The sequence below is a fragment of the Microcebus murinus genome, chromosome 6 (assembly GCF_040939455.1).
Source record: "Microcebus murinus isolate Inina chromosome 6, M.murinus_Inina_mat1.0, whole genome shotgun sequence".
Lineage (NCBI taxonomy): Eukaryota > Metazoa > Chordata > Mammalia > Primates > Cheirogaleidae > Microcebus > Microcebus murinus.
Window position 1 is genome coordinate 72382538 of NC_134109.1, and position 10300 is coordinate 72392837.

At 35.7% G+C, this 10300-nt stretch overlaps 1 protein-coding gene across 1 annotated transcript; it reads left to right on the forward strand.

Moving 5' to 3' along the window:
- The first annotated feature begins 7046 nt into the window (after nt 1-7046).
- Nucleotides 7047-7973, forward strand: LOC142871393 (olfactory receptor 4N4C). The gene has a single exon (XM_076003631.1). It carries the CDS (start codon nt 7047-7049, stop codon nt 7971-7973), a length of 927 nt encoding a protein of 308 aa, XP_075859746.1.
- The last annotated feature ends 2327 nt before the right edge of the window (nt 7974-10300 follow it).

Below are 10300 nucleotides of genomic sequence, written 5' to 3' on the forward strand. Positions count from 1 at the left end.
TGGAGTGCTAGTTGCAGAGATTCTAGTCAAATCTGTTTATATGTTGACAGTATCTTCAGAAAACAAAACAAAATAATAAGAAAGTGGTTGTAAAATATAGGATAAAAGTTTTACATTCTTGGAGGTGAGAAATGTCTGTGACATAGGAACTAGAGAGTGGAAAGAAAATCACAGTTATATTTGACATATAAAAGTTATCAAAACATATGTGCAGGCAAAAAGGAGAACAGTGCTAAAAATATGCCTATTAAATATGTTTGTGCAGATTATTTTCTGCACAATTATAGAGGTTTGAATGAAAATTGAATTAAATATTCTCTTCTTACTCTGGGATTGTACAAGAGGTTATTCATCCATAAAAACTAAAATAAAAAGTTATTAAGTAAGGAAATTATACATTTAAATATGTAATGTGTACATGATAAAAGGTTACTTAACTTAAGACATAAGTAATTTTGAGAAATAAATATCAAATAATTACACATCAGAAGGAAATATATGCAGTGGAGTCTAATAGGCAATTAACAAAGGAAACGATAGAACTGTTTATAAATATAAAAGTAACTTTATCTTCAAAAATAAACCCCATGAATAAAAACCACTGATTCTGGTTAGCATTTAGAAGAATGTTGCTTATATCCTAACAAACAAATAAAAAAGTACAGAACAAAAATTACTCTTTTCTAGGAGGCTATTGAAAGAGCAGAAGAGGCAATGAAGCCTTATTCTGTTGAGACTAGAAAGGGCAATGTTTTTGTACATGGACCTGTTACACTAGTACAACTATATCTGTGGTATTACTTGTATTTGTATTGCTAGTATGGATATATGGATTGATGTTTTTATGAAATGTTGGAAATCCTTGGAAGGTATTTCTTTAGACATTTCTCTGTCCCATTCTTTCTCTCCTCTTTTTATGGAGTTCCAACGTTATTTTGTCTATACTGCATTGTTTTTAGCCATTCATCACAACAGCTAAGAAATGGAAGTAACTTAAGAGTCCACTGATGGATGAATGGCTAAAGCAATGTGGTATAGACACAATCTCTTATAATCAAGCCGTAAAAAAGAAGAATATCTTGACATTTGTGATAATATAGATGGACCTGGAAGACATTATGTTAATTCTTTTTTCCTTTCTAAACTATATGTACTTCATTTCTTCTGTATAAAAAATCAAAATGAATTTAAAAATCCATGAGGAACAAAATACCAAATTTTAAACAAAGGCAGGATTAGTATCTGTCATGTTGAACCATATTGGTGCCTGAGGCAACAGGAAGAATAAATGATACTGATGAAGTCTTTATTGAAAAATTTGATAGTTTATTCTTATTTTTTGCCTCATCCTGGCTTTCCTTTTTTTGTTGGTATAGTTCAATAATCTCTAATAATTTATTTAATTTTTTTCTCTTTTTGAATTATAAGATAGAAATCAACTTCTCCCAAAATTCTATTTACTTCTGAACTAATAAATATACTTCCAAATAGGAAGGGTTTTATTTTATTCACTGATAGGATTGGGTTTTAGAACCCAGTGTGGTATTATGTAGTATATGTTTTATGTAAAAATTAGTTCTTACAAAGCTCTCATATTTTCCTTTGCCAAATTCAGTTGATAGCTAATATAGTTGATCTAATAACTCCCTTTGGAAGCATTCATTGGTTGTGGTAGTCTCAAATCCCCAAAGCACTTTCTCCAATACAACATAAAGAGAGTAGTTTTCATAATCAGAAGTTCCTTATGTGATGACAAATATTTATAAACAATGGCAATGGTCAGTTACCCTCTCATCAAGAAGGAAAGGATGGCTACTTTGTGCAAGTAGCATAAAATCTCAAATTTCTGGAGTATCTTTGTATCTACAAGAAACAAGTGAAAGGGGAAAATAGAAAAATATTGCAACTATTCTACTGGTTCATCTGTTACTTTGGATTGCAGGGGAATAGCCGTCAGAGTACCTGCAGGAATAGCAGTCAGAGTACCTGCAGGAATAGCAGTCAGAGTACCTGCAGGAATAGCCAAACATTATGATCTAAGTTCAGCAGTGGAACACTAGCTACCATCTCCCCCAATAGATCTCCATCTGCTTTTGGTGCTTAGAATTGCTTTAATGGTAGACAAAACCTTTAATTGCATTATCATAGTGAAGTGAATTATCAATCTTCTTGGGAGAGTTGACATCTGGTGTTATAAACCAAGGAGCATGCAAATGACCATTATGTATTGCTTCCCTTATAAACTACAGGAGAAAAGAAGGAAGATGCAGACAGTGCAGGCTTAGGGCTTCAGAGAAAAACTTAGCGGATTTTATGATTTTGCAGAAGATAAGTCCTTGACCTCTTCATTCCCACACTCAGCAGGTATGAGAGTTTCTTCTGTTGTCTATGTTTCTCTCATTCATCCTTAGGGCCTTGACAGAAAGAACATTGTGAAACTGAGAAAAGCTTGATATATAAATCATTGGCTGCATAGGCAATTTTATCTAACAGCTTTACTGAACCTCTACAACCTCTTCCATTTCTCAAATTTATGCAGGTATCATCACTTCATGGTTTACACAAATGCACTGACAAAAGATCTAGTAGCATTGTGTCCATTCAGTAGAGCTACCTCCTAAGATCTAAATACTGTCAGGGTTAACTTTGGTTTAAACACTTGAATGAATTACATATTAATACCATTATTACCTCATTTTATCCTCATGTTACCCCCATCAGATTGAAATAGTTAATACATTATTTTATTTGATAGATGAAAACTCAGTCTTCTGAAACCTAAGTGACTTTCTAGAGTCACACCGTAAGTGAATTGCCAATCCAAGGCAGGAGAGTCAGATAAATGATTCCCAAACCAGGATTGTTCCATGTTATTACACTACTTAAAAAGTTGCCATTTAACGGGAATTTAGAAGTCATTTAATCTGGACATTCCATTTTATTGATGAAGGAATTATCTGGCTGAGTATTATAAACTTTCTAGTGCTTTATGCATCCATCATCATCATCAGTACTAATTAAATATTTGATTATGATCTTCAGTCTGATTCACATTTAAAGCTTATATTCTGTACCCAAACAACTTACAAATCAGTGAGTTCAATCAGTATGGTGTCAGACCTTACACCTCTATTTTTGAATCTTTGTTAAATACATTCATTTCTTGGGAATTGTTAAAGGAAAAATATCCAAGCTCTGTAGGATAATTTAAAGAAGTTTATTCTGAGCCACATGTGTATAACTGGCCTGAAGAAGTCCTGAGAAAATGTGCCCTGGTGGCTAGGTTACAGTTTGGTTTTATACATTCATGGAGACAGGAATTACATGTGAGACCCTAAATTGATATATGGAGGGCACACATTGGTAGTGGTTTGGCCCCCAAAGGTGGAATATCTCCAAGGCGGGTTGGGTGGGGTGGGCAGTTGGGGTTATAGGTTGTTATAGGTGGGTGTAAAGAGTCTTTGATTTGTAATTGGTTAGGGAAATGAAGCTTTGTCTAAGGCTTGAAAAGTTTTAACCTATGATAAGGATGTCTGTTAATCAGAGACAAGAAACTGAAACTCAAGTTATTTGCTGAGTAAATTGATGGTCTGCAGGTGTGGTTTAAGCTGTGTCTTGTGTAGCCTTAGGCCTGTCAATGAGTTAGGAAGGATATCTTTAAGAAGGGAAGGGGGCATGATGGAGTCATGTCTGATCTTACTTTTCATGGCCAGCAACTGGCATGCTTTAGGGCATGCTTTAGGGCCAGCTTTAGGGCATTTCTGGGGTCACCTTGGCAAGGAGGGGATCCATTCAGTCAGCTGAGAATTAAGACTTTATTTGAGTTCACAGAATACTAATGAGATTTAAAAAGGCAAATCACATTTTAGCAGGTTTACTTATAGGCAAAAACAAATATTTATAATGGGAGAAGAAGGAATGGAAGAGTGGCTCAGATTTGGCAAACTGCAAGAAAAATACCATTTAAAAGTAAATGGTTAGTAGTTCAGTGAATTACACAGTTTTATTTTGTAGACAAAATATTTAGAATGAAAGATGGTGGGTGGCACACACATTGCTCAATCTTATTGGGAAAGAAAACAACAGTAAGATTTTTTTGTTTTTGTTTTTAGATGTATTAGCAAGGCAGGCATAGGGTATAGTGGAGTAACAATGAACATAGAGGAAAAAGGGTAGTGACAAAAATTTCAGGGTGAAAGAACATGGAGAAAAAAGAGAAAATTATGAAAGACAAGATCTAAAGAGAAGGAAAAAAAATAGTTACGGAAAGAAAATGAGAGGGAAAAAGGGAGGTAAATTAATACAGGAAAAGAAATCACAATCAAACTTAGAAGAAAAATTAAGAAAATAACTTGCTGAAGAATGAAAAAGCAAACAAAGGAGAGAAAAAAGGAAAATAACAAAGGAAGCATGAGGAACTTTTTCAAAGAGAAATGGGGAAGTAAGCACCTTGGATCTCTAAACACCTGCCTCAGGAGCTGGTCTGATCACCATTTGGACTCCAGGCAAGCACACACTGTGTTACCTGGACATGTTTGTGTGTCTTCACCTTAACAATGTGGTGAGCCCTCCTCCCTCCCTCATCTTTCCCTCCCCTGTAGTGTGTTATGACCAGAGCCAGAAGGATTTCTGACTGACTTGAAATGGCAAGGAAGGTTAGAGATACAGAGAGAGGATTTGGATTTCTGTTTTAGTTTTTTCTGACAGCACTTTCCCTGCTAATTTGGCTAAAGTAGAATGCTTTACTCAGATGAGGACCATAATATCTGATTTTGTTTTTGGTAGAAGCTTATTTCATTTTGCCTAGAGGAATGCTCATGTGACGCATAGTCTCTAGATCTATGAAAATAGAGAAGGTTTGGAGATGGGAATGGGACAGGGAAGCAAGTGGATCAAAGATGTGAAGTAGTGTTGAATCCCATCTGTCAGGAGCAGTGGAAAACCAGGAGTGAGGATACTTGAACAACATAGGTTTGAATCGTAGGGGTTCATTTATACAAGGATTTTCTTCTGCCTCTGTCAGCCCTGAGACAGCAAGATCAGCCCCTCCTCTTACTTGGTATTTGTATCCATACATGTCCTGATGTGTTGAAGTATGACGTTCATGAATTCTACCCTTGGCTTCTAGTAACACCTGGAAATCTCTATTAACCACTCTCTTCAGTGTAAAGATTCATAAAGCAGATACTTTTAATGTTTCTTGAAATATGTACCCTAGGAATCCATAATATAGGTTTTTGTCTGTTTTTTGGTTTTTGTTTGTTTTTCTTTTCTATTTCTCTCATCTTCCTTCTTTCCCTCATCTCTCTCTTCCTGTCTTTCCTGTCTAGGTACTGCCCTAGTACCACTTTGTGTCACAGATTTTCCCTTCTGTCCAACTCATATTCTGTAGCACTTACTTAAAACAAGTGTGCCATTTAGTTAAATAGTGGGAGGAATATTGTTCTATATTACATTTTTGTATTTCATGATAGGCCATCAATTTTGAAACTTTAAAAAAAGTTTATCCCATAATAAAATATTTTTGAGTATGTAACTTAAATACATGCATGTATATTTATAAAGTACATATATGTGTATGCCATAGTATTCATACATTATACATTATAAATATTAAAAAGTAAAATTTTGAAATAAAAGGAATGCAGTGTTATATATAATGATATATGTCCACTAAATATATATAAATTACTGTCTTCTTTTCATATCTCAATGGATCATAATTTGTATCTTCCAAAATGAGTATTCCCCACTAAACAGGCTGAGCTTTAAATCTGAATTGTCCCCACCATGCACAGTATTTTTTTTACTTTAAACAGGGTTGAATGTCCAAAATTAAACCCAATACAGGAGTAATTTTAGGCTAGCAATATTATTTTCAATTATTCAAGTACATGAAAAGAAGCATTCATTAATTAAAGCTGTGATTAAAATTTTTTATCTATTTACAGTGAATAGTATATACTTACATTATTGTACTACTTATTCATCAGAGTAAAATATAAAGGTCTTTCCACTTAAGTAACATAACCACAGTAGCTTTTGTTTTCTCCTCTTTGAAATGAAGGAGTTATACTGCAGTATCTATGGTGACTTACAATTGTTCACTGCAATGATTTTCTGAATTGAGATAATTAATAATTTTTGAATTTTTTACTTGCAACTTTTATATCACAGCATATTGTTTGTTGAAAGGCTCTCCATTGGGTATCATAGTGGGAAGATGAAAGAACTGTCTTGTGATTAAAATTAATTGTCAAAATATTTGACATTTAATTGACATTATATGTCAAATATTAATGATATTAATATTTGAAATTCTAATTGTGCTAATAAAGTTACATGAAGCAGGTGTAGAGTGGCCAGAGGAGTGGTGCTCAACCAGGGGAAGAGCCAGGGCACTATCTTTATGTTAGGTGAGAAGTAGAGCTATTGTTTGGGATCCTGCTGAACAGTTGGGGGTCAGCATATGTAAGGATATTAGAGCACAGGGAGTACAATCAGATCCAAATTAATGAGAGAATATAGAGAAAGAGAGGTAGCAGCTAGGAACTCTGAATTCCACAGAAACTGAAGGAAGTAAAGACCTAATAAAATATTGGGGTTGTGCAGATGAGGAGAAAAAAGGTCTAATCCCAGGAAAAGAAGTAAGCTTCAAGCACAGTATAGCCCACAAATCTCAAAGACCTTAATAACTGAAGTTGGATTGTCTGTCCACTAGGGAAGTTCTCATATAACTCAAAAAAGGTAAGAATCCCAAAGCGGAGGATGCCAGATTCCTAAAGTGGAGAACAGTTCTGTAGAAGCACATGGGTGAATGAGAATAAGACTGTGCATTTGAGACCAGCATTTTATTTTTGTTTTTCATTTTAAATTTGGAGAAATGATGGGAATGATGATTACCCAGGATATGTGTGGGTTGAGAAGTATTGTTTTTAGCTGACATGAGGAGTTTGAACTACTTTTTAGGTGGAGAAGAACTGGGATCTAGATGGAAGACGTGGCAAGAACAATAAACTCTACTTCTTGATGTGCAGGCCAGGGAGATGGACAGCAAGAACATCACAGTGGTGACAGAATTCATCCTCCTTGGTCTCACCCAGTCTCGAGATATTCAACTCCTAGTCTTTGTGCTGATCTCAATTTTCTACCTCATCATCCTCCCTGGAAATTTTCTCATCATCTTTACCATCAGGTCAGACCCAGGGCTCACGGCTCCCCTCTATTTCTTCCTGGGCAACTTGGCCTTCCTGGATGCATCCTACTCCTTCATTGTGGCTCCCAGGATGCTGGTGGACTTCCTCTCTGACAAGAAGGTAATCTCCTACAGAGGCTGCATCACTCAGCTCTTTTTCTTGCACTTCCTTGGAGGAGGGGAGGGATTGCTCCTTGTGGTAATGGCCTTTGACCGCTATATCGCCATCTGTAGGCCTTTGCACTATTCCACTGTCATGAACCCCAGAGCCTGCTACATAATGCTCTTGGGTCTGTGGCTTGGGGGCTTTGCCCACTCCATTATCCAGGTGGCCCTCATCCTCCGCTTGCCTTTCTGTGGCCCAAACCAGCTGGATAACTTCTTCTGTGACGTCCCACAGGTCATCAAGCTGGCCTGCACTGACACTTTTGTGGTGGAGCTTTTGATGGTCTTCAACAGTGGCCTGATGACCCTCCTGTGCTTCCTGGGGCTTCTGTCCTCCTATGCCATCATTCTCTGCCATGTTCATAGGTCAGCTTCTGAAGGGAAGAACAAGGCCATGTCCACATGCACCACTCATGTCATCATTATTATTCTTATGTTTGGACCTGCCATCTTCATCTACACTCGCCCCTTTAAGGCCTTAGCAGCTGACAAGGTGGTTTCTTTCTTCCACACAGTGATCTTTCCATTGATGAACCCTGTGATTTACACCCTTCGAAACCAAGAAGTGAAAACTTCCATGAAGAGGTTGTTGAGTCGGCATGTGATCTGTTGAAAGGATTTTATAATGAGAAATTGAAAAGAGAATTCTGGCTGGAATTCATTCATTCATTTAACAAATACTGTTTTTCGTTGAATACTTCCCATTATTCAGGTACTATTGCAGGCACTGGAGGAAGATTTATGCATAAAGAGAGGTTAATCTTTTACATTTAAAGAGTATAAAAGAAATCCTAGAGTGGTCGGGATATAGTGAGTAAGTGTGAGGTTTAGGGATAAAATTTTTTGTATCTGTTATTGTCAGATCACTAAGATCTTTTAGGTTGAAAGAAGAATCTTTATTATATTTTAAGTAGAGTAAAATATATTTTAATATTTTAAGTAACAGACTTACTAATCTATAATTTTTTTCCTGTGTGGATTAGAGTATCATCATCAAAATTCTAGGTAGAGATTAATAAATAGTAAAACATCATTTTGAAGAAGTCTGTCTGTCTCTCTCTTCCTCTCTCTTTTTATGTCTCTCTCTATATATATATATTTAGACACACAATTACACACATAATCTGCCTGCCTCCTAAAATTTGGTAGAGAAATAAGAAAGTGAGCTGACTGGTTTCATGGAAAAATTTCATAAAATTATTTCACTTGATTTCTTTTCAGAGCTTTGTGATTATTATTATTATTTTTTCTTTTTTTTATTTTGGCATATTATGGGGATACAGATTTTATGGTTTCCATAAATGCCCTTTCCCCCCCTCCCCCCACAAGTCTGAGTTTCCAGAATGACCATCCCTCAGATGGTGCACATGTCACTCATTATGTATGTATATACCCGCCCCCCTCTTCCCTCCCCCTCCCCAATACCCTATTACTGTAGTACCTATGTGTCTACTTAGGTGCTACTCAGTTAATAACAGTTTGCTGGTGAGTATATGTGGTGCTTGTTTTTCCATTCTTGGGATACTTCACTTAGTAGTATGGGTTCCAGCTCTAACCAGGAAAATATAAGATGTGCTATATCACCATTGTTATTTTACACATGGTAGGTTTAATGTGTGAAACTAGGCACTTGTAAAATCTTTTCAAGAGTAGAAGACCATTCTCTAGACTCGGAATCCAGAATTGATTGCTAGAAAAACATTGTAGAACTAACCTGCTATATGACCTATCCCTGTAATAACCAGGAGACTAGGAGGACCAAAAGTAACTTTTCCAGGTCTTGATTTCAGAAACACCTAAGTTAGCCATGTCTAGGATGTCAAGAATGATAGAGAGTGCCTCTCATATTATTTTTTCTCTCTCCAATTATTTTTTTTTCAAAATTCAAGTTTTACATGAGTACGTTTGATAGAATATGGAGTGCTAGTTGCAGAGATTCTAGCCAAACCTGTTTATATAACAGTATCTTCAGAAAACAATACATAATAATGAGAAAGTGGTCGTAAAATATAGGATAAAAGTTTTACAATCTTGGAGGTGAGAAAGTCCATGACATAGGAACTAGAGAATGGAAAGAGAATCACAGTTATATTTGACATATAAAAATGATCAAAACATATGTGTAGGCAAAAAGGAGAAGAGTGCTGAAAATATGCCTATTAAATATGTTTGTGCAGATTATTTTCTGCACAATTATAGGTTTGAATGAAAATTGAATTGAATGTTCTCTCCTTACCCTAGGATTGTACAAGAGGGCATCCATTCATAAAAACTAAAATAAAAAGAAATTAACTAAGGAAATTGTATGTGTAATTGTAAAATGTACATGATAAAAGGTTATTTAACTTAATACACAATTTTCAGGAATAAATATGAAATAATTGCATATCAGAAGGAAATAAGCAATGGAGTCTAATAGGCAATTAACAAAGGAAAAAATAGAACTGTTTATGAATATAAAAGTAATGTTATCCTCAGAAATAAACCCCATGAATAAAAACCACTGAATCTGGTTAGCATTTAGAAAAATGTTGCTTATGTCCTATCAACCAAATAAAAGTATAGAATAAAAATTACTCTTTTCTAGGAGGCTATTGAAAGAGCAGAAGAAGCAATGAAGCCTTATTCTGCTGAGACTAGAAAGGGCAAGGTTTTTATACTTGAGCAGAGCGTGGCGGCTTCCCTACCTGCGTGCAAGTGCCTCATCTGATCTGGGCAGATGGAGGAGGGATTGTAACATAGATTGGGATATTTTGTAGAGATTGGTGGGGGGAAAGCTGAGCTTTGAATGATACATGGAATGTAGACAGATTAGTATCTGCAAAAGCCCCAAAGGAAAAACAAATACCTCACTTTTAGAAATATCTTCCCTCCTCTCCCCATTAATACCTATGTCAGTAATTTTCCCAGAAAACTAGCAGTGAATGAAGAAATGAAGGT